General features: G+C 45.6%; 4 protein-coding genes across 6 annotated transcripts in view; 2 read left to right on the forward strand and 2 right to left on the reverse strand.

The window, feature by feature from the left end:
• Positions 1-15,573, reverse strand: part of LOC125959653 (adenylyl cyclase 78C) — a 48,211-nt gene extending 32,638 nt beyond the window's left edge. Inside the window, exons 1-2 of the mRNA XM_049692484.1 lie at positions 15,474-15,573; positions 14,252-14,541 (exon numbers count right to left, since the gene is read on the reverse strand). The gene's annotated coding sequence lies outside the window, so the exon portion shown is untranslated. The remainder of the gene's footprint in view (positions 1-14,251; positions 14,542-15,473) is intronic.
• A 1,502-nt stretch (positions 15,574-17,075) lies between these two features.
• Positions 17,076-19,372, forward strand: LOC125951947 (histone RNA hairpin-binding protein). Of its 2 annotated transcripts, none has more exons than XM_049681099.1 (8): positions 17,076-17,339; positions 17,400-17,644; positions 17,703-17,843; positions 17,915-18,055; positions 18,257-18,359; positions 18,491-18,911; positions 18,993-19,115; positions 19,236-19,372. In XM_049681099.1, exons 3-8 carry the CDS (start codon positions 17,838-17,840, stop codon positions 19,255-19,257), a joined length of 816 nt encoding a protein of 271 aa, XP_049537056.1. In that variant the 5' UTR covers positions 17,076-17,339; positions 17,400-17,644; positions 17,703-17,837; the 3' UTR covers positions 19,258-19,372. The 2 variants fall into 2 exon arrangements, with proteins under 2 accessions (XP_049537056.1, XP_049537057.1); XM_049681100.1 differs by having other exon boundaries at positions 17,732-17,843.
• A 309-nt stretch (positions 19,373-19,681) lies between these two features.
• LOC125951946 (uncharacterized) lies at positions 19,682-20,968 on the reverse strand. The gene is made up of 3 exons (XM_049681098.1): positions 20,867-20,968; positions 20,627-20,781; positions 19,682-20,556 (listed from the first exon to the last, which is right to left on the reverse strand). The coding sequence occupies exons 2-3, from the start codon at positions 20,728-20,730 to the stop codon at positions 19,707-19,709; spliced, it is 954 nt and encodes a 317-aa protein (XP_049537055.1). The 5' UTR covers positions 20,731-20,781; positions 20,867-20,968; the 3' UTR covers positions 19,682-19,706.
• Positions 20,958-26,402, forward strand: part of LOC125951945 (protein dispatched) — a 6,320-nt gene continuing 875 nt past the window's right edge. Inside the window, exons 1-10 of one of the 2 annotated variants that reach the window (XM_049681096.1) lie at positions 20,958-21,097; positions 21,596-21,820; positions 21,886-22,444; positions 22,512-22,927; positions 23,010-23,101; positions 23,198-23,475; positions 23,545-23,833; positions 23,905-24,149; positions 24,219-24,373; positions 24,452-26,402. The exon at positions 24,452-26,402 is cut by the window's right edge and continues 875 nt beyond it. In XM_049681096.1, the coding sequence (XP_049537053.1) occupies positions 21,689-21,820; positions 21,886-22,444; positions 22,512-22,927; positions 23,010-23,101; positions 23,198-23,475; positions 23,545-23,833; positions 23,905-24,149; positions 24,219-24,373; positions 24,452-26,029 (3,744 nt within the window). In that variant the 5' untranslated portion in view covers positions 20,958-21,097; positions 21,596-21,688 and the 3' untranslated portion in view covers positions 26,030-26,402. Of the gene's footprint in view, positions 21,098-21,203; positions 21,324-21,595; positions 21,821-21,885; positions 22,445-22,511; positions 22,928-23,009; positions 23,102-23,197; positions 23,476-23,544; positions 23,834-23,904; positions 24,150-24,218; positions 24,374-24,451 lie in introns of those variants that run through there. The other variant, XM_049681097.1, reaches the window with a different exon arrangement.

The following is a 26,402-nucleotide window of genomic DNA, read 5'->3' on the forward strand; positions in this document are numbered from 1 at the left end:
ACATTGAATCAAATAAATGCGGTCCTTCGACTTACGAAACTCATTCCAATATCGTAACACAAATGGCAAGGTAATGCCATTGTTATTGGTTGAACCTTACCGGAAGGACAATAAGAAAAAGGAAAAAACTAAAAAGTTAAATGCAAAAGTCGCGTGGTCTCCAGTGAGCTTCAATTTGTGTTTGTGCCATCCACAAGGGAACAAGTCATTTTCACACTTTTGCTATAAGCTTACTTCTTACTCGTTTCATTGTCACCTAGCCGTGGAATGAACCGAGTCAGTGCAAAGGATTGGCATTGGAGCAAATAGCAGGAAAGAAAAACCGGGCATACGACGCCATCAACGGCGTGGGTTTGTGAGAGGTGGAATGGTTTCATTCGCGTTTTATCAAGAATGCTGTATCCTGCTGGATTTTGCGTTTTCCAGGTAAACACCCGGGAAACTGTCAAGAAGTTTCAAGCGCGCAAACGAAACAGAGGTCAGACCAGGATGAAGATCCCATCTGCGTAATTTGAATATTATTTTCCCGTCGCGAATGGCAGGCGGATGCAAGAACTTTCATTGAGATGTTCCGATGGGTCGCAAACATATTAGGCCAGGATTCGCAAAGTACCTTTTCTAAAAGTTTGGAGATCCCATTGAGTATTTCAATGAGCGAAAGGTAAGGGCAAAATCCAAAAGGTTTAACAATATAAAAAGCTCCGTTGGTACGCGTTGACAGTAGCAGTTTGATAACACTTGCCAATTGCAGTCATTTAGAAACATTAGACGTGAATATAAAAAAAACTCTCCTTTCATCTTCGACTTTTCTTTTGTAACTTGGTAACTGAAAATTATTACTGTTACTATTACTTTGTATGCCAACCAAAAGACATGACGCTAATGTAAGAATAGTTTTATTTTATGTGGTCTCATGCTCTACTAACTCTACTACACTAATATATGATAAAAGACAGTGAAACGATATTTCGTCGTTTGCTCTCGTGATATTTCATTGTGACGTGCATTGCATTTCGTTCCCTACTTACGCAGAATAACAGCGAAAGACAAAAATACGATCGCGTATTATCGTACGAAAAATACGTAACGCAGGGATCCACTGTAGCTATCATGCTATATGCTCCAGTGCACATAAATTCGTAACACGGCCCGATGCCATAAGTTTCCGGTCACAGGACAAACGAGCATGTGCATAAAAAATCTACGAGACTCACGATTGGCCGCCGCGATTGCCCGACATTCCATAGGCGACCGTGAGTGTCATGGGGATCTAAGATTTATACATGAAACGTTTGTTAAGTGGCGCTCTTTCGAACCGGCAAGTAACTGAATTTGAGGTTTGTGTACGAAAGGAAAATAAAAATACCAAACGAAAGGCCAACTCCCGGTCGATGGCAGGCAGAGCGATAAAAGGTGAAAGATAAGCCATCGCGAGGGAGCTCTTTCCGTGCGCATTCCGTGCGGCAGTCGGCCATTTCCCACAATTCTTCGCCATTTCGTTCACCACCACCAACCCCTAGCGTAAGCTGATAACGTGACGAACGCATTGCAACAGCCTTGACTGCCATTTTCCTCAACATTCCCGTGCAAATGTGTGTCCCATGTGGTAGGAGCTAGAGGACAGACTTTTGTTATCGACATGATAGCAACGGGGTTATTTCGCATTTTTCTTACTTTGCTTTGTTATTGTTTTTCCACCGCGCAGCAATAGGACGATTCGATGGTAGCAGCAAAACGCGACGAAGCTCTCGGCTGGACTCTCATTCACAACGCACTCTATAGTGCCAACGACTGGCTTGACAGTGGCTTTCCGTCTTGGACCATAATCCTTCACTGAAACCTTTTGCCCCGCTGGAATGCCATTTGTGCCTGGACCAGATTCTCGCCGACAATACATCATATTAGATGTCAAATGGAGGATTGCCATTGTGGCTTTTTCTTTGTCATTTGCTGTTGCCAGACAAACTATGAGTCACGTCCCGACGCAACTCTGCTTTATCGCCAAAGTTTTCGCCAAGAACGGTTTGAAATTAGGACAACAACATGGCGTTGTTGGCTAGGGCCAGCTTTGGAAGAAATGTGTCCTAGAATGATCGAAAAGCTGCGGGGGGTGGGAGGCAAAAATGGCCGATGCCAATTCAAGTTTGGTGAGCCAATCGGCTCCCCTTAACTCAAACCGGGAATCGCGAAAACACCGCGAACTAGGCCGGGCATGGATTGCAAAGTCGAAAAGTAATCAGCACGCACCATGCAGCTCGGACAGACGGAAGTGGTAGCGATGGAAATCTCGTCCTACTTTCGTTCGTCTGAACTGCTGCTTAACTTTCCACTGAACCGGTTCAACGTAGTCGCACCAGGCCTACTGTGCTGATGTGCGCGACGGATGGCCTTCACAACCGATGGAGGCGCCTGGCAGCCGATGATAATCGAAAATAAATTGCATTTGAAAGTTCAAAACAACATGCATTATGGAACGTCCTGCTAACGACCCCTCCCTCTTTCTCGTGTGCCCCTTTCTCTCTTCCCCTCTTTCTCTCTCTCTTCATTCGTTCATGTCGTCTGTCAAACGGGCTGAAAGTCAGCAACTTTAATGCCTATAATGAAGTAATGTTGAAGTGCTGTCTCTCCTGTCGCGTCCTGTTCAACGTATTGTTCGATTCACACTTGTGTCGTCTGTGCTTTCTTGACAAACCAACACACTTAATCTGTAATACAGTGACGACAGGATGTGACAAATAAGCACCGAGACCAGACACCGTGCGCCTCCACCAGAATGGCGCGCCACAATGGTCATTCTGCGAACGAAATGGTCGAAAGCGGTAAGCAAGAAAAATGGATGGAACTAAGTTTTCTCCAACCACACAACGAATCCGAAGTGAAACGAATTATCGATTTAGAGCACTTTGGGGGAGCCACGTGGACGACGGCGACGAAGGATGTTACTCATTCATCCAGTCATCGGAAGCAGCTAGTGAATCAAATTATGTTCCCTTCCGTATGCAACACCCGTCTGCCAGCGCGTGTAGGAATGTCGATCGAAAACACACGCGTCATCCACTGGACGGTCGGTTTAATTCTGGTTCAAGAGCAGCAAGAGCAGCAACGGTGGTGGTAGCAGCGCAGACAGGATGCTGTCTACAGCATGCCCCGTCACGTTTGTAAGCCGACTTGGCAAGGAGCGCCACTAGCAGGACTGCTCTTGGACGTTATCGCTGTTCGTTACGTGTGCAATCGAGAAACGTGCCCTCCGAAATCGAGTGCGCCCAGACCGGGAGCGAGGACAAGGACAAGCAAAGGCGAAAGTACTCTCCATTCAGACTGGATTTTCACTTTCAAACTGTGTCTAAAGCTGTTCGACGGACTGTCAATTCCGCGCTTACCTGTGTTGAGAATTTGATTTGCACGACAATTTATTGGAAGGATTGTTCGAAAAACGAAGCCAGTACGCCATTGAGTGCATTGCTTCGATACTTAAACTATGATGCTGATAACCAACAACGCTTTTAAGTTTTTTAATAAACCCCAGCAGTTATAAGTTAATTGTAATGGTGTCTGAAAAAGCTGGTATTGTTAGTATTTTGCTTCTAGCTGTAAACTCACTACTAGTAAGTACCTCGAATACCATCAATCATTATGAATTGAAAACGAGGAAAATAAATAATTTTATAAATTTACATTTGCCAATTTACAATTAGAGTTCCATTACAAATGAACAGCCGCATGTGAAGGCTTAGCATACATTTTAAAACTCTCGCCAATGGCTCTCTAAATCCAAAATGGAAAAATCGGTTTGTTGTCTTTAAAAGCCCTTCGTGCAATTGATTTCCTTAAACATATAAAAAATATAGTATGCCTAATCAGTCGAAATCTTATACACCTGTAAAGTTGCTAACAGGCCACCATCGATTATTGCGTAGCTATCCACAAAACAAACAAATGAACATAAATATCCGTCGAACGACGTAAAACCCCTTTTCCCAAATGAAAGCGATGGGAACATCTCGCCGACAGCTGGCGACCACCCTGGCCTAAATGGCGACGGAACGCTTGTACCACGCACTTATCGCCCGTTCACGAGGACGCGTGACCTTTTCCGCATCCTACCTTGTCAAAACCCTGTGTGCGCTATCAGACCGCATCGATTAAACTTGGGCTTCCCCATGTTGACGCTCCTATGCGGATATGGTCCATTGCGTTTGTTTAATAATTTAATTGGCTTATCAGTAAGTTGCTACGAGATGGAAGTCGAAGACGAAGTTTGCAGTAAGAAAAGGATCAAATGAATTCAATAGTACACCGACTTCATGAGGGAATACGACAGACCAACAGGGAGTCACAATATTTTATGATTAATGACACATCTTTAGAGTTTACGGTAGAGACTGACAGTCATAATCCTGCGCGTCCACTAAGGAGGGTTTCACCAAATGTAATCAAATCCTTTCGCCAATATCGAATGGCTGCTTTCACAATAATTCTGATGGAAAGGATCCATTTCTCGTCGATATCCTATCCCAGTTGGTACATAAACTTATATTCACACATCAAACGAGGCACATCGAGAAGCCAAACGACATAGGGCCTTTTTAACATATCATATCGCTCCAAGCGGTACTGCTGGTACTGCTCTCCGATGCTTAACCACCCTAGGGATGTAAAGAAAACCAACAGTTCTGTTGCACAAACAGACATACCACGGTGTGTGCAGCTCGCTTGCTCTGAATGCACATAAATCGGAATAAAATGGAAAACGTAATTCCTTCAGCTTTCAATCAGCCACAAGATTGATATTGCTTTCCTTACAGAATGATGCAGAATGTGGCCAAGATGGATTTCTCAGTTCATTGCTGATTCACACCAATCTCCACGGAAGAGGTTACTTGAAGGTAAACTTGAAACCGGGCTTTAATACGATTGCCAAATGGTGAAAAATAAATTCACGATAAGCCAAATTTGAACTCTACTAAACAAGCAATTTCCATTTGCATTTCGACTAACCCATCGCTTCGCACGTATTTTACATAAATATTTTGAAGAGAAAATAAAACATGCTAAAGTGCAATACTCTGCCACGGAACCGAGTTTGAAGTGATTACTTTGGCCATTGGCCAATTGATTGTGCACTTTGCGAGCGCCATCATGTTTGCTCTTCAACAAATGCGCCATCCGTGACGATATTTCGAATTCGAATTTGATGAAAATCATCATGCAGCAGCATTTCCGGGTGTTGCTATCGTTGACTTTTCAACAAGTGCCACTTCCGGAAACGACGCCATTTAGCTGTAACGATGAAAATCAAACACAACGTCAACCCAAAGTCAGCATCGATCGAGGGGACAGGCTACAGGCGAGCGTCGCTATTTGACGATTGCAGTGCCAGAGTATCGCGCCGTTCTGCAGCGTATTGCTGTCCCGCTCTGGAAATCTCTTATCAAAATCGCATTCGCCGGTGGCATTGCCAACGGGGTGAGTGTGATTGCATTGGGGTTTGCGCACAATTTATAGCACCATGAATCAAGTGGAATTATGGCATGTGGGAGCAACCGCCGCTCAAGACTATCGTGGCACGGCTCTTGATATTCTGAATTTGGTTCTCTGTTGCCCAGTTGAACGGTGTCAGCGATTCCTAGTATGCTGCTAAATTACGATGACCCGTGCTGGTTTCGTTCTGGACTCGTTCACGTCTATAATAATCCATTGTGCCAAGTATCGCAGATTTTAACGGGAATTGATAAAATCGAAGATTTCGATCTGTTGCTATTTCCTTTTCATCGTACGTCAGTGCCGATAGCAGTAGATTAAGTGGAATGTTTATCGAAACTAGATTTTCAGCACTATAGAAATAGTTTAAATCAGATTTTGAAAACTTTAACAAACAGTTCTGATCCAGCTAAGAATTTGGATGAAGTTGATATTTATACATCCCTTTTAATCGCTTCATTTTTAATCACTTAAATTATGAATTTTGATTGAAAAATGATAAGAAAAGAATACGAAAAATGGAGAAAATTTTCCACAATAAAAATATTGATATTAAGAATTCCATATAAGATATCTCGCAACATGCGTACGTTACTATTTCGGTTTAAGACCCATTGCAGTATTAGTGGAAAATTGAACGTAGCGTTTTATGATAAAGGAAGTGCGCAAATGTTAAAAATCTAGATTTGACGTTGCCCGAGGCCAACAAAAAATTGAAATAACGTGCATCAGCATGCAAAACCAACGATAAATCGAAAATGAAATCATGCGTATAGTTCTGCGCCACTTTCAATTTCGCTAAAGAGATTTTGCCCCATTCACGTTCTACAAGTAAAGCTTCGGTAGAAGAATGCTTTCTACCCGGCAGCACAAAATTGCTTTGCCATCTCGCACTTAACCGTCCGGCTCATCCTGGCGTTGGTACGACACCAACATCATCAATGGCAACGACAGCAATAAGGACGCTGCCACAATCAACGCCTCTGCCGCCACTTCCGTCGCCACTACAATGGACGACGGCAATGGATTTAACTGCAAAACTGTTGTTTATTATTGTTTCAGTGATAGCTTTCGGTCAATGGTCGGTTGCCTGTCTGCTACACACAGTAACACTAAACACACGACGTCATGGCTTTATAGAGGGGATTAGATGATGCGGATGCTTTCTTCTCTTGGACGAGGGAACCTTAAGCATTAGCTGCCAGCTGCAAGGTCGGATCGGTCTGGTAGACGCTATTTAACCTAGAGGGAGGAGGTTTAATACCTCCCGTAGCGACGGATCGCCACGATGAGATGCAAATTGCGTCCTATTAAGAGAACGCCACTGTTACGAGATCGGGGGGTTTCGTATCGAGAGGAAACGATGGGCTTTTATTTGGTTAAAGTTTAATACGATTACTATTATTTCGGCTTCGTATCACCCATTTGTTTGCTTTCGAGCTTTTAACCTTATAACATTAGCCGCAAATCTCCTTCGCGATTCTTTGTTTCGCGCTGCATATCGTTTTACTGAAGCTGTGAGATTAACGTTCTTCTCTAGGCTTTCTCTCTAAGCGTTGCTCGAAATAAGTGTCGATTGATATCAATAAACCACATTTTGCAGCAACAATCGGTTAAATGTTTAACCACCTAAACCCTTAATCGCTTTGTGGTTGTGTTTGTATGCAAAAAAAAAGCATACCACTAACCACCATCACTCCAATAGGCATTCCATTTAAAAATGTTGACAGTAATTAAAACCGACGCACAGGTGACACGTGTCCAGACCGCTCCAAAACGATGCTCTTTTCGACTCCCATAGCGTTACTATTCGATTCCCCCCCGGTGTGCCACAGAGAGAGAGAGAGAGAGAGAGAGAGAGAGAGAGAAAGAGAGATAGAGCAAACAGAAAATTAAACTGAAACAATATTTATCCATCGTCGATTGCTGTGCCAGCTGAGCATTTCTGCTAACTGCCCCGTGGGCGCTTTTACGGTACGCTATGAGTCATGTTGATGTTTGCATTACCACAAGATGCTCCAAGCGTATAGAATCATCGTGTTCAATCCGTATTAGGACTGTTTTTGAAAACCGCAAGATATTTTTGTTTTCGGATTGGCTTATTATAGAATGATCGACTTCACGGCATAGCAGCACACATTACACATAATCCCTTTTAAGCTGATTCAGTTAACTCATTGTGCCAATCAAAGAGCGGTGGAATCGCACAACAGCTGGAACGCGGGCTGGCGAATACCAAATCCTGTCGCCAGCCAAACGGTGGTGTTGTTTTGCATTCCGGTCACCGATCGATCGGACCGGCCCGGCACGGCCCGCCTCTCCTTTATGTCTGCGCTCTACCCATCAGATGACACAACCGACATTCGAACACAACAAAACCATAAACAATGGAAACACGGCCCCGAGTAGCCTAGGGTTATTTGGAGCCCTTGTGTGTGTGTCCCCCAGTGTCCAAAAAACCCGGTTCGTCTAGGCGCTAGGGACGCAGGAACACCTTTCTCCCGCGGGAGGTCTCGTCGTCGTCGTCGTCGACGTCGTCCTGGCGGTCCTGACTTGGCGAAAAGTTTGCGTGTCGAGTGATTTATTGAACTCACCAGAGCTCCTGCTTGGTTGGCTGGCTGGCTGGCTCGCAGACTACTGATTCCGGACGGTGGTGGCCAGAGCTGCACCAACTAGCGAATGGAAATGGAAAGCGTGCGGCGGAAGTTTTAACATAAATATTCAATTTCGGTACCATAACGTTTTTGTGAGTTTTTCGCTCACCAATGATTTGTTTTTTTCTTTTTTTTTTTTTTGTGTGTCTCCAGCAGTTCAGGATGACACTCCAACATAAATGCTTCGTAATGGTCATGATATGGGGGTTTTTCGCTCCTCCGGCTAGCTGTCCTGCAGGCGTCACTGGTACGATGTTAAAGCCGTGCGATTATGGTGTTTGCAGCTTATTTCGATCCGTTTCAACATAATTTTACTCGCGTCTTTCGTAAAAGTAGGGAAGCGTCGGTGTGACGTAGAGTAGAGGAGAAGTTGTAATGCAGTAACAATATGATTTATGACGGTAAGATACTCTAGCAAAGTTTCGGTGTCCGCGAACCGCACCGAAGGTGCTAATCTACATCCATGCGCGTTATTTTCTTTTCCATCGCTTTCTAGTCGAAAAAGAACATGAAGCAGAAAAGTATTTAATTTTCAGCATAAAAGCATAGATGTTCGTTCACTCGCGATTGAAGATGACTAGGGAAAGAATGAAACTTAACGCAAACCATGATAAAGCTTCTCGCCCCAAAGGACAGAGCAAAAAATGCGAAAATAAAACCATTTAACCTCATTTCCTGACCTACTAATTGTTCCGGTGTGACTATAGTATAGACTAGGCGGACTAGGCTAGACTAAGGTAGAGCGTTTGGATGTAACCGAAAACCGATCGCAGTCACAGGAAGCACGTTGGTGCTTCCGGCGATTAATTTACGGCTACGGTGGACCAATCACTTTTCACTCTACCTCGTCGCAAGCTATTTTATGGCCAGAAGGTGTTCTTTGGAAGTTTCGTTTTTTTTTTGCATAAAAAAAGCAGACAGTAAACGAAAGTATGCGACCATGATAACCATTTACACATTTTGATGGATCTATCCTTAATTTAACAGTAAAGTAATAATGTTGTCCATGTGTCTAGGTATTATTTGAATGAACGAGCAAAATGAAGGTTATATTTATAGAATGAAAAGATTAATGAAGCATTATTTTGCTGCTATGTTCGACAAATATTATCATTAATGCAAAAATTGCATTAACTTTGTGATAGAATTGTTTCCCGGAGATTTTTTTACATATTATATAAATATTATAGATGGTGAGTAAGATTTCTGTTTCTGTTATGTTACCTATCTTCGTTATACCCACTAGAATGATTGTCATTTCTTCTAAGTTAAGCAACCTAAAAAGTCTTGTCCATCTAAAGTGGAGGTGAATACGAAACAGTATTCCATTCTTTCAAAAATGCAATTTAATGGCACATCTGATAGATGCGAAAGAAATATTGACAATATGATAATTTTTAACATAATTAAAACATAATTGCTAGTTTGCTGCACAGAAACCATGGCCAGTGGTCGTCGTTTAAAGGCGACAAAAAACCACGGCAACAGAATGGAACTTGACTGAAACTATGGTAAACGAATGATCGGGACCTGACGGGGGCCACATGGTTTTGCTCAGATTTTTAAAGTTTAAAGAACCTCGATGTCAACAGCGAACACGCTACTTGCCGTCCGATTTGATCCGTGCGCCAAATGCGATGCTGGATCGTACCCGTACCCTCTTTTTTCCTTGGCCAACGCTTCTCCTCTAATCAGATCCGTCCGGTACAACGTCCGCCGGTCGAAGCAGATCCCCTTGACCTATCCTAATGGTTATTTGTAATACGAGGGAAAGCAAATGGCTGGCCGACGGAGGGGGGTAATGCTGACGGGCCAACTGACGGACCGAAACGTCAACGAAGCGCAACCACAACCTGTTGCCAGCCAATAGGCGAAGGTTGATTGATCTTTTGCCCCAGGCCTAGGGCAGTAGAATCGGTGAAATGGCTGGGAGTAATGGTCTGCCTTTGCCTCAACTGCATCAGATGTTTATTAATAGAAAATATTTGCTCAGTGCCGGAACTCAGTCACCATACCCACCGGCTTCCTGTTCCCCTTTCCACCCTCTGACCAGTGTACCGGCCACCCATATCGAACACTTTGCCCTTCCTGCGCTCCTCCAACTCCTACTGCAGGGGTTTCGGCTATGCCGCCGTCAGCCTGTATTATTCCATTTTCTCACAATAATTGTGTTATTTATAGGTTAAAATGTACTGCGAGCGTCAGCCCTGCACCCTGTGGTACACACGATTGACTGGCTTCAAGGACGCGCAGGGTCCACCGGTAGATTGTGTAATTACATTTCCTTTTCAATTGTGTTCGCGGGCCGGAAGTGAGAAACCGCGGAAGCCGACTGAACGAGCAACGCCCCATTCTTCCGTTCGGAACATAATCGAAAAGTTAATTACTAAGGAGAACCGCGCAAAACGCTACTTCGCATGAAACGCCCGTGGGATAGTTGTTTCAGGAGATGTAACGCGGATCGCGAAAGCAGAGAAAGTGCGACGAGGAGAATCAGTTCTGGAGGAAATGGATATTTCACTCCGATTGCCGGAGCACTTTCTGTGATTGATTCCTTTTCTTTAATGCATACTACCGCGAAGAGGGTTCGGGTGGGCGAATTTACAATCCACAATCTGGAAGCATACCGTGAATGATGCTTTTTCAAGCATGCATTTTCCGAGCAACTGCTGGGGACTGTGTTGGATGCAGATGTATTTGGTAATTTTCCTTAAATTGCAACGCCACACTGTCTTGCGAACACTGTCTTGAAGGCCACATTACGAAGTATAATGGAGAAGATCGCATTTCGCTTGTTCTCTCAATTTCGATGGTCCGCTGACGTATGATGCTTCTTTAGAAGCTGCAATCCATTATAAGTTCCTCGCTTCATGGCAAAAATAACTAGGGATAACGTGTACTTATGAATAACAAATATGTAGCTTCCATTTTTATACTACTTGGATTCTATCTTTTGAATTTCTGAAAGATAGTATCGAAAAGTTATATATTCGTCTGTCAAAATGTTGTGTAATTTGTGCATTCAGACGCCTTAGCAAGAACATTTGCGAACAGTGTGGATTCTCTAAATCATATTGATAATATTGATGTTAATATTACCACTTAATAATTGCATTAAAAAAACTAAAATGTGGAATGAATTAAAAAAAACAAACAATGGCGACCACATCTTCATCATATATCATAACGCGAAGCGAGCCTAAAACAAAATACCCATATCTGGAAAAAGGTACTATAAAAACAAAGATAAAGAAGTAAAACACCGATAAAGAAAAAACGTTTATCGGTATCAACAAATCACAAATCATGTAAATCCCCTCAACCATGGAGTTTCTAAGCAAATTAAACGGATCGACGGAAACGCGCGTAAAATTAAAAATTAAAACAATCAAGGGCCCGGGGGTTCCTAATTATCGCCAAAAGAGACCTTCCAAAATAGGATTGTAATTTCCCTTTTCATTCCCAAAACGTTTACGAACCATAAAATGTTACCAATCGCGCGATCGAATCTCCTTCCGCAACGCATTCAATCAGTGGCTGCGTACTAATTGAATTCGAATAGCAAATTGAAACACGAAATCGCAGAAATAAAATGCCTAAGGATTCTTGCTTTGTTCCTGCCCGTGACCGAGCGAACGAAAAGTGGCGAGGCCCGGGGCCAAAGCTAAAGGGAAATTTTACTTCCGACCATTCACTGCACCGCAGCGAGCTGCAAACGGAATGCAAATAAAAGGTCCATGTTTACGCACCATCTTTGGCTGAACGTATTCTACATATAAAAAAAGGTAATGAAAAAAGGCAATTCGAAGGCATGGTCCGCCGCATCCACCGACCCGGAGTTTTGACGGATATAGGAAAGCCAAACCGTTGATAAAGCAGTGCTGATCCTTCCTTCTCCAAGGACTGGGCCTTTCTTCTGGTCTGCTATGCTACGGGGCGATTCAGAAGCCACTTATCAAGCACCTTTCATTTCCATTTCGGCAATCATCCTTCGCTGGTACACTACAACACACATTATGTGAAAATGACACACTCTCCGGCATTCCGACCGCTTTCCCCCTTCCCTTCTGAAGTTCAAACAGCTGTGACCGTGGAAAGTGGAACGAATTAGAAAGTGGAAGTGAAATGAATTACCAAAATGTGTGCCTTACCGGCAGCATCTGCAGCAATAAAGTGCGTTACGCGTACCGCCGCGTGTCGTGTTTTCGGCGAGGTTTCCAATCCCGGTCTGACCAAGTTTCCCTGACCCCTCCATCCCTTAGCAAAACACATTACCATGATGCAAATCCGAACGATCCGAACAACGTTGAAACGGGTACGCAGAGTAATGGACAACCGGAGGCCAAATAAAATATAAACAAGTACAAAATTAATTAAAAACTGTAAACCTCTCGATATGACTTACGGAAACATGAAAGTAGCAAAAGGGAGTGTCGTACCAGCCAAAGTTTGTAACTGAACCATAAGTTCGTAGTATGAGTTTACCGTGCATGCTGTGCATAACACGCATAATTTAAGAGGTTTCGTATATTCCTTACTAACGGTGCAATCGAATGTCACTCTATGGCAATGATACCGTCCCTTACCCGTTCTGAGGTGGCAGCTTCATCAAGTAAATGCCATCGGTAGCAGTACACTTCCATTCCTTTTTGAACAGAGAGCTGAAGAGTGATGAGTGATGCGGAAAGCCCAAGAGCTGATAAGGAACATGAAGATGAAAGTGCATGGATGTGTGCTTGAAACAAACAAATCTTTTTGATGTTTCTCGACAACGTTTGCGAGCGAACTTTGATGCTGCAGATCCCCGTTTTTGGTGCTTATTCCGGCAAATTTCGGTTACATTCCGCCTAAAATGCATTTCAGCTTTTGATCACCTTTATAAACGACATCTGAGTTGAAGTTAATACAACAGGATGCAGTGGAGCGCAACATGTTCAGCTTTACCGCATTTTAAGACCGTCATTCATACATTTCGAGAAGTTCATGTTGAAGGTACATATTCCAGTCGATCGAATATTCATCGATTAATCGCTACCGGTTGGCTTATGCACCGAAAGAGACAATGCTGATTGGCCACCGGAAGCGATGAAGCGTGTCTTTTGACGCGTGCATGATCATCATTTTCCGGAACGCTCTTCAATGTACCCGCGTTAAAGCGGATCAGCTTGGAAATTCGGAACCAATTAAGCTTTCCATTCCAATCCGATGGCCTTTAACCTTCGGGCACCGTCCAACGATTTTATGTGCAACAACAAGGTTCTATTCCCTTCAACCTGTATCCTTCCTTGCTGCAATAGTGCGGTCGGCCATAATGGGATTTTGGTGGGTCTGGTGGCGTAATGAGAGCCGGAATCGAGATCGTAACGAGCTCGTAGATGCGCTGCACCTGCCAAAGGACTCGAAAGGTCTATGTTTTTGGGGCAGCATAAAACTTTTACGACAATCGCCGGTACTCATCCCTGAGGTTCCCGGCGGTAGCGCAATGGTCGCTAAAGTATATTGTTCCGCTCCGTGGTTACCCATGTTTCATCACCAGCACAACACGCCGTGCCCTGATCAAAACCCCGAAATCATCCCCCAAAAAACCAAAACCCCTCTCCAAAACCAAACTCCCGGGAACGCGAAACGAGGAAGATAATAGACAAACAAGCGACCAAACCGAAATGCGAAATAGGGAGAAAAAAATCGAATGAACTCAAACAACGGCCACAACGTCGATTTACTGCCAAACCATCGGCCGGCCGGCTTGCGAAGGCTTGCTCGCGTGTAGCCATCATAAACGGCGCGCTGGAACCGGTCTCTGTTGGGTTTCGGTAAGCTATGGCAGCGCTTGGTTTTGGCTTTTGCGTCGCCTGACCATTACGCGTCGCATATGTAACTTGTTGCAAATCAAGCATGACGGCAAGCGCAAATAGCCCCCTATCGCGGTGCCTGCCGGTAGTTGGTTTGCTCAACTACCAAATTGAAGAAGCCTCTTGGCTGAACCGGTTGAGATCGGTCGATCGTAATGGATGATCGTTTCGGCTTTTTTTTTCTCGCCCCACACGACAAACTATTACCCTTATCTTTTTCTTGTTGTTGCTGTGAATGGAACGAACGAAGCACTTTGCACTTACCAGCACTTGAGCTTCGACGATCGCGAGCGTGGCGGCGGGTTGCTTATTCGTCCGACCGTGACTTCGAACTTGTACCAGTTCGGTAAGAGAGGGTAGCCGCGGCGGGGTTATTTCACTTTCCTGCACCTCGGTCTGCAACTGACGTAAGTCACGGGGAACTACTTGTGCCAAACTGCATCTTTTTTATCTCAAAATGTTTGCGTTGCCCTTGGCACACACACACACACACGCGCGCGCACAGATGGTCGTTCCTTTACCGGTCGCGTATGTTACGCATTCTGGCATGCACGCTGAAAATTGAATTTATCAAATTCACTGCAAAACCTTCATCAACATTTACACCAGGATTCGTCATTGACTACTTGACAAAATCATGCCATTTGGCAGCTGTTGAGAGGTACCTCAGCAAGTCACTCAACCAGCTGAAACCAGCTTACTCTGCACTGGTTACTCGCTTAAACTCTGCTAACTGCTGCTGCCGCTGTATGTTGTGATGTGTGTGGTCCGTTGCTAACCACATCTAAGCAAACCAAACTTCCTAGTTCAGTTTCATGGTTGGTGTCGCGGTCTCGGTTTCGTCACACGTTGCTGTAAATCGATCGTAATTTTCGAAAAATCACACACAGCTGGCGACTGTCTCGCGGCGTATCTGATGTTTTGCACATTCACACCATGCTATCCAACAATGCGGCGCAGCACCGGACCGTTACAATGCACAATGCTGGTTGTTGGTAAAACAAACCGTATGCTAATTCTATGCGTATTAAAGCGTCACTAGCCACTCAACGCACCAAACTGTGTGGCACATGCACATGCTTGCATGTCATTCCTGGCCGGACATTTGCACGATTCTTGTTTTCGATGCAATCTACTAAACACTCGAAACCAAATATCTGAGTGGGCTTATCTTCATGTATGGAACATTCACACCACACATAATCAGGATCATAGCGTTAATGGAAACGGCTAGAAGAGATCTTATGATTTTTCCATAATCCAAAAAGAGCAGATTCAAACTTAGCGATCGCGTGATGATTTTCCACTTGTAGATCCACACGTGGTCAGGTTAGTTTCCAAAGCTTTTAAACAACGGAAAGGATAATCAGGATAGTAAGCGCTCCTTATGCGCCCAAAAAGATCACAAATTGTCACGAGACTAACGAGACTAACGTTTTGTTTCCATCACTTTCATCTTCCATTTGCTCGATCAGCTGCACCTTACGTGTCGTTCTCTGCAATCACAGGAGCGTAACTACATCAACAGATTCCACATGAAATATACTAGCTTTCACTGCCATTTCGGAAAATGCTTGAACCGTCTTTCCACGGCTGCAAAACCACGACTGATGCCGACCCCATCGCGATTCGACAACGAAGCACGCGCTCGGAAGACCGGCGTCTCCATTCGTGACGTGTTTGCAACCTCACACACACGTGCGCGCTAACGGCCACGATGGAGCCACGATTAGCCACGGTCGTTTATTCGTTTTTATCTAGTTGTTGCTTTGTTTATCTTCGAAGAACGAACTCAAGAATAAGATCGTTCAAGGAAATCGAAACGACATAAAATCACACGTGTGACCGTCGCATTGTACATAAATTATAAAATGTAGCACGCTTCAAGCTTTTGCTAAATTTTCCAAAATAAGGATTTTTTTCATCACATTAGAGGACGAGTATATCTGTTTTGGAGTTTTTTGGTTTCTCATTCGCGGCTTTCGTCCTTCAAGCTTACACACAAAGGAGACGCGCTTGCACTAAGAAATAACCTCCTTATCGATTGGACACAATAAGACATTTGTACCAAGGTATTCTAAAGAGCGGTTTCAGCCTTGGCGTATACCCCGTCCTCTCAAGATCAGCGAAGGTTACCGAGCCCTTCCAGGCCCGCGTAGCATTCCCTATCCACCTCGACGAAGATCTGAATTGAAATCATGCCGGTTATCACAAACACGGCCGCCAGGACATGGTGCTGAAGGACCCTGCCATCCGAATCGCAGGGAGTCAGTGGATCTGATTTAGCGAGAGCAGATTGCGCTGTACCGCCAGCGCCCCAGCCCATGAAGGACCCGCGTAGCGCAACACACTCGATTAAACTCGCGATTACACCTGCAAGCAGTCTCCTCTTGCCCCGTAGTTCTGCACAAAATGATCGCAAGAACATGGAGAGCTCTTTCGCCTTACTTGTGGCGTATTCTACGTTGCTTCCGAAGCTGAGCCTGCAGTCGACCATAACGTCGAGATACTTGATCGCTTCATGAGACTGCCGGTTCCAGCGGTTGGGAACACGTCGTTATCCAGACACCTTTGCAGCGTTCTCCGGAAAATTGCGGGACAAGATCGCAAAGTAGCCCTCAAAGCGACGTTCGGGAGTCCATCAGGACCCGGTGCTTTGGCCGGGTTCAGGCATTGAGTCACAAGCTGTAGCTCCTCATCCTTTATCGCCTCAGCCGCAGCATAGGGTACGGCCCCACCGTTCGCCTTGGGGAGCGGGTACAGGTCGGTCATAATGGTCCGCAGTCCGACGGGGCAAGTCTCGCGAGGTGCTTTTGAGCCACCATTAGGAAACAAAAATTCCAGATAATTTGGGGAAAATGCCTTTAGAAATTGGAAATTTCCTTGTGGTCCGCTCAGCGGTTGGCACTCATTTAAAAAATTCAGTTCAAAATCGCGTTGTCACAATTTGTGCTTTTGCGTAGCGCAAATCAGCTTCGTTTATGCAATTTTATGGCGTGCCTATAACGTTGACAGTGGCACACAAGGTCCCAAAATTAAACGTCAATTTTTCCCGCGCTAAGAACTGCGCTACAACCCTGGAAAAGCGCTTGTTTTGGTTTGGAAACCCAAAATTCGGACTTCTGTGTAAAAATTGGGATTTTTTTTACATTTCTTGACTATTTCGGGTGCGATAAGAACCAATTCAAGTCGTTTGTAACTCCCGCCGTCGTTTTTAGCTGGAAAAGTAGCCCTCCCGACAGTGCAAACTGTGGAAAACTGCCGCGCAAAAAGACGAAGCTGAAAAAGGATTCTTAAGTCTTGCCACGCCAAAAGAAAGCACAGAAATCGAGAACCATCGGGAACCGTTTCGGTAAATTTTAAGATTCGTGATTCTGCTTTATTTACACTAACGTTAGAATTCGTCTTTCAGATATCTACGAAGATTACGGATGTCCTTTTTAGCTACCAAGAGAACAAAAAAATTGCCTTCAATCGCCTCAACCGACATCCGGAACATTCCGGAATTCAAAATTCCACAACGGATATTCGCAAAAAATAAGGAATAGCCGAGGAAGAAGAGAAGCAACAGCGGTATCTAATTTCTAGACAACTCGGCAATAATAGCCGAGGCCACGATTTACATTGACCGATTTAGCGCGTCCCACATTCTGAACTGTAGGTTAAATTAATTCCTTGGAATCCCTTGCAATTCGCTTACCAACATCTTGTTCAGTTTACCTCCTTTTTTCTGTTTGACTGAAGATTGACGATATACATACAGCCGACGGTGCGACGTCTGTCTACCTTTCTACGCTTTATATTAACAATCCCAATCAGAACCACAGGCAGAGTGCAGACAAGTGCAATTATGGCGGTGAGTAGTCTTTTCTTTGCTCCGGGATGCTCCTGTTCACTTGTTTCATTCCAATTTCGATTGTTCTATAGTTGCTCCAGAAAGATATGCAACGGAAGGCTGACAGTGCTGGCGGCTTGAACGATAGTAAACATGACAAATCCTGGTACGATATAACGATGGAGGAGGAAGAGCAAATGACTAAAACTACCGAACGGGAGACACGCATGAAAGTAAGTACACGCTCTACATTCCTTTCCCGCTCTTACATACGCCAGCCCCCTATGGTTCCCTCCGGGGGCCCGTCATGGATTAGTATTCGTGTAATAAATGCGGCAAAGTAAGCCTTAGTTGCCTTAGTGTACAGTACCGAGATTTTAATGTATTGGCTTTTGGTTTCGCTCCGATCGAAACTTTCCTTCCTTTAATGTCAGGAATCACAAAAGAGCAAAAAAGTGACCGCTACAACCAGCTCCAGCGATTCCGACGAGCCATCGACCGGTATGTCTAACCGACAAATCGAGATCGATTTTTTGGGTAAGTAAACGGGAATACTTAGGCGGCTAAGTTGAGATCAACTTAGCTCAAAAGCTGCACATGCTTGGTGACGCTCTGCTTTGAGGTTATCCTTTCTTAACTGTGGCTTCACTTACAACTCAATTATTTAGATTCGGCAAATGTGAAAAAGTACAAAAAGCTGGTGGAAAGTGAAAAAATTAAATCACCTTTCAAGCGGCGTCATTCCGGAGAAGTGACCAGCGACGATAGTGCCGATGAGGATAACGTACAGATAGCGTTAAACAAAGATGGCTCTGGAGCCGGTTTTGCTCCCAATCGTGGCTCCGGTTTTTACGATCGGCACAGTATGTACTCGAAGAAGAGTAAGAAACACGAAGACGATCACGGTAATGGGGGATTCCGTTTGCGGACTGAAAGTTCAAGTTCCTCCGGAGCGTCAAGCCAGAACAGTGGTCGCCGACAAATACTGGAGTATGAAACGGATGAGGCGGTTCTTGCGCGTCGTCAGAAACAGATCGATTACGGCAAGAATACACTCGGGTACACCAACTATATCGAGCAAGTGCCACGGTAAGCAACCCCTCAGCCACGGAAGAACGAGATAAAATCAACACAGACTCGTCAAACCCTCTTCTTCTCGATACATTGCAGTGATGAACGTACCAAAGATCACCCAAGAACGCCACAGAAGCATTTCAAGTACAGCCGACGAGGTTGGGATGCCATGATCAAGATTTGGCGTAAGCAGCTGCACTGCTTCGATCCTAACAGCGCGTAAGTTTCCTTTGCGTACATTGTTTCCCCGTAAACTGTTTGGAGCATCTTCGCGTTATCTAGTTATAAAGCTTTCTACTGCATCCACCCGCTTTAATTATTTCAATTTCTTTCTTGTAGGTTGGAGAACAACAACGAATGAACAAGCCAAAAGCAGCGTCGAATAGAATAGGCGGTACGGCTAGATAGGCTAGTATTTTTGAGATCGTTTTTTTTCCCTTCTGTTCGTATTTATTATATCGTACTTCTTCGTGGCGTTTTTGCTCGTTCTACGACGACGATTGGCAGCTGGGTCGAACCGCGTTGGTAGCTCGATGCGCAAACGTGTGTGCAATTTGTCCCTCTCAACATCCTAAAGCTACCTTCTAACCCCACCCAACCCACTCTCATAATCTCTACATTGTTTCGGGCAATATTGTCTTTTGCCTTTATTGGATACGAGCGAGCGCTAGTAAGAAGAAGGTCAATGTTATATACAAATGTCTGATTTAATACGAATAAAATCGATGCGCACAAACATAACAGGCGCTAAACGAGGTGTAAAGCGGATAAGCTCTCGATAGGCTTTCCCGGAAATCTATCGCGTCGTTGTCATTCTGGGGACAATATCACTGGGGAAGGGGAGGATTGTTCAGGACACAGTCTCTGCTGCAGTAGGATAAGGATTTGATCAAGCTTGTCACTTTGGCGCCGTTCCATGGCGTTCATTTTACTCTCAAACAATCGTTCCATTTCTGCAAATTTAGCGTCTATGTACTGCTTCATGAGTGCTTCCATCATCGCTATAGCAGATCCAGTGACTGTACCTTCGGAGGATGGCACGGTTTGCATTCTACTAAAGAGATTCAACAGTGTGCTATCTACTTCGTCACGTTTCGTTCCAATTTCCGGTGGCGCGGCACTCGGCGAAGGAGATGGGTTATTGTTGGCCGCATTCTGTGCTCCGGACGAAGCTAACGAGCCCAGTACCAACCGTTTACAGCTTTCCGCTCTAGACGAAAGGTCGGTGTTCTGTAACCGCTGTTGGACCTTTGCTACATTGATGCGACCACTACTGGCCGCTGCCATTACCGTGCGCAATGGGTTCGGGTTCCGGGCCAGATAGAGCCGTGTCCCGTACAAGCAGAGAGGCTTATGCACCGTCGTTTGGGTGATGAATTTGAGCTGCAATTCGTCGATATCGTCGTTCGCTAGACGAAGATCGAAACGGAACACCTTCACGTCCCCCAGCGTATACACCAGCTCACCGTGCACCGTCCGAAGATACTCATTCAGCCGACCGTAGTAACACTCTATCACGGGACACTCGACCACGAGCGAAACGGCTCGCGGAAGATAGAGCGGAATGAAGGACAGCTGCATCTCGCACGCCTCGTTCCGATCATCAGTGTCGGTGAGTACTAGACACGATTCAAGATCCAGCAGCTCATCCAGTGGAATCCTACAAGAAAACGATGTGTTTAATACAGCGATGCTTTGTAAACAAACCACGCCAAAGCGCAGATCCTTACAAATCCGGTGTGGCCGATTCGCCCACTTGTACGCTTATTTGCTTCTCTTCCAGCCCTTCCGCCACCGTCCATGTGTATCTGCATCTGTACGGTTCACTGTTCATCTTCTTTCGGAAGAGGCTGCGGATCAATCTGCCGCGAACGCCCTTGATTTTCTGTTGTTTATACGAGGAAGAGAAGTGTCAAACCTGCGCATGCACCCCAACTAGATAAAAAAGATGCTGGCTGATTGGAATTTACCTGGATAACTTGCTGCGAAGAACGGCAGCTCTTGTGATGATCATTTTGGGTTGAAATGTGTTTCTCGCTTTGCTACAGCGTGCTAGTTGGTGCATTTATGAAGGAAAAGTGAACGGAATGTGTGGTAGGGAAAGTATGTCCGGTCGGTGCAGCAAAACAGAAGGTGCACCGTAGCCTCGCCCCGCAAACAGCAGCAACTGGTTGGTTGAAGTCCGAGACGGTCCGGGACAGGTGCGTTCCATGGACGGCATGTTTTTTTCTCCCATTCCACTCTGATCAAGTTATCGCACTGTACAGCATCGAACTTGGCGCTCCGCATTTCACCGGAAAAACTAAACGGCGGAAAGCGAGATTCCCGCAGTTATCCTTGGACTGCCGTATGAACACACGATCACGAAGTGCTCGGCATCTTGAACGGCATTGGAGTAAAACACAGCAACACGTACTCGTCCTTGTGGTGAGCACGTGAGCCAGTGAGAAGTGTTTTTCTTTTTAATCCTTCCACTCGCCGTTTTCCACGCATCGGTGTAGTAGTTGTCGAGGGAGGTGTACTACTTTTGCGTATTCTTTCGTACGTCAGCAACAACATAAGAGCGTATAGCGTAAAAAAGATTGTAAATAACTGGGATTTCTGGCGGATCGCGTGTTTTCCCCCGGATTTCAGATTCCTGCTTTGCTGTAGAACACACTCTCAACGCTAACTGAACGTTATCTTCGATTTTTTTGCAGACTGCATCATCTAGTTGGCTTTGAGTTTAGGACACTTGGATTTTTCCTGAAATTTCCAATCAGCACAGATCTCGATGTGCAATCATCAGCATCATGCAGTGGTACTACAAGCTTCAAGCCCGCCGTCCCCACCTGGTGCTGGCAGGCGTCGCATCGTTCTCTATAACTTGTATCGTCGTCGCCCTGTGCACTCGCAAGCTGCCCAACTTCGATGATCCTACTTTAGTAATTTAATTTACCAACATCATGTTCTGTTATATTTCACTGATCATCATTCCATCATCTCCCAGGGTTTCGAGGCACGCGGAACCTCGATCGGCAAACGGTGGACCGCGTGGCGCAATCTTCTGGAGGAAACTTCGTCCTCCGGGCGATTGGTTGCCAATCCCAAGGAGTTAACGCTTGGCACCGTTACCAGCACAAAGCAGTGGAACCGCGCCGGTGGAACGTCGTACGGTCGGAAAGCGGAAAAAGCAGGAAAATTTAAAAAGAAAGATCCTTCCGGCGAAGGAAGAAAAAAAGGCTCTTCAAAAGGTCAGAATACCAGCAACAAGAGCACACGCCGGACCGAGGAGACAATTGCCCACAACCACACAGAATCGATTGCCAGCACCGGCATTGGCGAAATTATTAGCTTCCAGGAGTACGACAATGACACAGAGGAGACACATAGGGGCCGACCAGAGGTGTGGGAATATGGCCACAATCGAACGTATTATGCCGAAGAGGTCAGCAAGAAGATGATAGCAGGAAAGCGAGATAATTGGAATTCCCTGCGAAAGTTGAGACCTCCTCCCGAACCCATTGAAATGCACATTCCTTCCGATGGGTTTTTCTGCGAATCGCCTAGTAAGTCCACTTTCATGTAGCAGCTAAGGTGACAAAGAGAAGAAAATTCGATTTATGTTTCTTTTAGACAAAGAGTATGCCCACCTGGTGGTCCAGCGTATTAATTACAATCTAAACGAGACGCTGTTCGAATTGAACGCTTTTCTGGCGCTGTGTGAGCTTGAGCAACGTATCGTTGGTGTCCAGCATTACGAGGACATTTGCCAGCGTGAGCTGGCGTCCGGAGATAGTTGCTGTAGGCCATGGTCCATCGTAAATTACGTTACCTTTCTCTCCAACAAATCCTCCTGCTTCGAGCTGAACGAGGAAGACGTTGCCATGGTAAAAACGCTACTGTTCGATTGCTTTCCGTATTATCGCAGCATGAAGTTGAGCAACGACTGCTTACGGTTTAGCTGTACGGCACCCAGCGAATGTCAGCAACACAACGCCGTGTACAACATTCTGCACTATCTGGCAAGCTCGGATTTCATTCGACAAAACGTAAGCAAACAACGAGAACAAGTTGCAGGAAGCGTGAAATGCTTTTAACTTACTCGCTCTTTTTCCTTCTGAATTGCAACAGGAATCGGCTGAATTTTTAAATGCCACCATGATTTTCCTGCCAGTCGCAAGGAGCACGAAGTCAATGGAGTTTTACCACAGCATCAGCCAGGTGTAAGTGGCATAGAGTCATGTGCTCCTCACGTGTACAGACAAGTGAATCAGAACGTTACTTATTGTTTTACCGGTATCCTTTATTCTCTGGTGCAGCAATCTAGCTAACGATCTGGTGTCGGTTGTTGCTATGGATCTTGGCCTCAAAAATGCTCTGTTTGATGAATGTTTACTGCGCGACGGCTGGTTGATCGGGCTGGGAGGTATCTTTATAGTGCTTTGCATGTGGATCTACACCAGTTCGTTGTTTGTCACGATCATGACCGTGACGGCGGTTGCTTTTTCCCTCGGCATAGCGTACTTCGTATACTCGGTCATATTTGAGCTCACATTCTTTCCCTTTATGAACCTGCTAGCGGTGATTGTCGTTGTCGGTAAATACAGCAGCCGGAACTGAGGGAACTTTGCTCCAGATGATTGATTTTTCGTTCTTTTTTGCATAGGTATTGGGGCAGATGATGCTTTTATCTTTTTGAAAATTTGGAAGTGCACTATTGCCGATCGGATGAAGAAGGCGGCGAATGGTAACGGTATCGTCATACCGGTGGTACCGCCAACGACGCTTACATCGCGATCCATCGGAGACGTCGGTGACATTCCCGATACGCTAGTAGACATTATGGGTAGCACACTGCGCCATGCTGCTCTATCGATGCTCGTAACCTCGGCAACGACGGCGGCAGCCTTCTACGCCTCGTATGTTAGCTCCATTACGGCCGTAAGATGTTTCGGGTAAGGCACAACAAGATGATCCATCGATGATCACTTTCGCAAATTTAATAATTCTCTATCACTATCCGTAGCATCTTTTCTGGCACGGCTGTAATGGCGAATTATTTGCTGATGGTAACCTGGCTGCCGGCTGCCGTTTCGATTGCGGAACGCATTTCTTGCTTCTTGCTGCTCAAACCAATCACACGAGTAACAACGGCTCACCGTTGTAGCTTAGCGCCACCATTCGTAGCATTCGCTCGCTTCAGCCGGCATGTGGAAGACACCATCATTGGGTTGGTGGTGAACATGCCGCTACTTTGGATTGCTCTGTTAGGTATGTGTATTCTGAACGTTCGGTAGCAAGACGTACAATGAGACGTACAATAATGGTCCCTCGTTGCAGGTTCGATTGGTATACTTAGCGGTGTATTGGTGCTGTACTGGCCAAAGCTGCGGCTGCCAGATTCACCCGATTTTCAACTTTTTATCAGCAATCACCCATTCGAACGGTACGATAGTGAGTTCAAGGATATGTTTTGGTTCGAGAAGATGTACACCGTAAGTAGAGCGGAATCGAATCTTGCTGACTCAGTCAGTCGAATCCACATTTTCAAATTTTTCCCATTCCCCTACTAGACGACGGAAAGCTTCAAAATACCACTCCGATTCGTGTGGGGCGTACTACCAGTCGACCGAGGGAACTTTCTTGATCCGGAGGCCCGTGGTAGTCTCTACTTTGACGATACCTTTAACATGAGCGCCCCGGAATCGCAACGCTGGTTGCTGCAGTTCTGTCAACGCATCAAGAACCAAACCTTCTACCAGACAAGCTACGGATTGCTGTTGCCAAACTGTTTTATTTTTAACTTTATCAACTTTATGGCCCGGCGCTGTAACGATTCGATGGGCGAGATTGATCGCACCCCGTGCTGCGAAGTGTCACCGTTTCCCTTCACATCGGACGTCTTTGATCAGTGCCTACCGGATTCGATATCTTCGCTGTACGAAACACCGAGGGAATTTTTCATTCCGGGCGTAGCAGGACCGAAATTCGCACGAAGCTCTTTTGTAATCGACAATGCTAAGGAGCAGCAGACACGAGAAGCGACAGGGAAGACCGACAAGATGGTGAAAGCCGTCGTGATCGAGTATGAAAGCACGCAAATCTTTAGCATGTCCTACACGGAGATCGATTCATTTGTGCGCACCGTGGAGGCCTGGCTGGCGGAACAGCTGCTGGACGCACCGGCTACGATGGCAAACGCATGGTTTATCAGTGAGTTGGAATTTTTCGACCTCCAGGATACCCTGTCAACCGGTACGCTCGTAGCGATCGCTATGGCCATGGCCGTCGCACTGCTCGTGCTGATGGTCGTCACGTTGAATGTGCTGATATCGCTTTACGCCATCGTGACCGTTACCTTCACTATACTGACGACGGTGGCCGTTCTGGTGTTGCTCGGTTGGAAGTTGAACGTGCTCGAGAGCGTTGCCGTAAGCACGGCGATCGGGCTGGCGGTCGACTTTAGCTTGCACTACGGGGTGCACTACCGGCTATCGTCCGAACCAGACCGCCATTCATCGACCCTTTTTTCCCTTCGCCGTATGTTAGGTCCCACGGCGATGGCAGCCATTACGACGGGCAGTGCGGGCGCCCTGATGCTGCCATCGAATGTCTTGGCTTACATACAGATTGGTGTGTTTCTCGTGATCGTCATGTCAATCAGTTGGGTGTACGCTACGTTCTTCCTCATGAGCTTGCTGCGAGTAGCCGGTCCACAGTACGGGTTTGGTCAGTTCCGGTATCCGAAGCTGCTGCTTGGTGGTACTGGTAATATTGCACGGAGTGACGGAGCTAGCAGTAAGCTAAGCACTGAGCTCGATGCCGATACTCCAGGGCCTGTTCATCGACATCATCATCAACATCATCAACATCAGGGTATCGTTACGGAGCAGTTGCTCTCCAATTCTAGCTCGGCTGCCGGTGATCTCGTTGGTTCCGAGTCGCACGAACTGGATTCATTAACATCAAACTCGCTCATCAAACCGAACATGCTCGACCTAGCACGACCGATCAATTTTGACCGAGCGTTCCGCAAACAGTATTCCCTACCGCGAGAACAGAGTCCCTCTACGGCCAGTGCAATTACGATGGTACTGCCAGATGATGTTGACGTGCGAGTTGTAGGTACCGGTTCTAACACTGGTACATGAGCGCAGTGATCCTCATTCTTTACAATATGGGTTTTAACAATCACCTGACACACCGAAGCGACAGCTGGGAAGATGTAGTGGAAGAAGAAAAATGTTTCACACAATATCTAGTTCAATGTACTTAGAGATGGAGAGAGGAGTTGAAATGGTAGTATTATGTAGTAGCAATGTAGTAGTTGTGCACCACATTTTGCGCACTAAAAGGAGTGGAGAAGAGACGAACCAAAAACAGGAAATTCCATCTTTCTCTCCTAACATGGTCATGCGCGGCGTATGACTAACTTGCCATACCCCAAATAGTAGACTACTCCTGCGCGCCGGTGCAATACAATGAAGCCAATTGACAAATACAATCGTAAAGCCGAGCCGTCGT

The sequence above is a fragment of the Anopheles darlingi genome, chromosome 2, assembly GCF_943734745.1.
Source record: "Anopheles darlingi chromosome 2, idAnoDarlMG_H_01, whole genome shotgun sequence".
In the NCBI taxonomy this organism is placed as follows: domain Eukaryota; kingdom Metazoa; phylum Arthropoda; class Insecta; order Diptera; family Culicidae; genus Anopheles; species Anopheles darlingi.

Excerpts from the sequence above, each read along its gene's own strand:
- LOC125951947 (XM_049681099.1), top strand. Across the intron at positions 18,360-18,490 it reads AATCGAGATCGATTTTTTGG|ATTCGGCAAATGTGAAAAAG; the intron begins GTAAGTAAACGG and ends TCAATTATTTAG. Across the intron at positions 18,912-18,992 it reads TATATCGAGCAAGTGCCACG|TGATGAACGTACCAAAGATC; the intron begins GTAAGCAACCCC and ends GATACATTGCAG.
- LOC125951946 (XM_049681098.1), bottom strand. The coding sequence starts at position 20,730 with ATGAACAGTGAACCGTACAGATGCAGATACACATGGACGGTGGCGGAA. Across the intron at positions 20,557-20,626 it reads GAATCGGCCACACCGGATTT|GATTCCACTGGATGAGCTGC; the intron begins GTAAGGATCTGC and ends GTTTTCTTGTAG.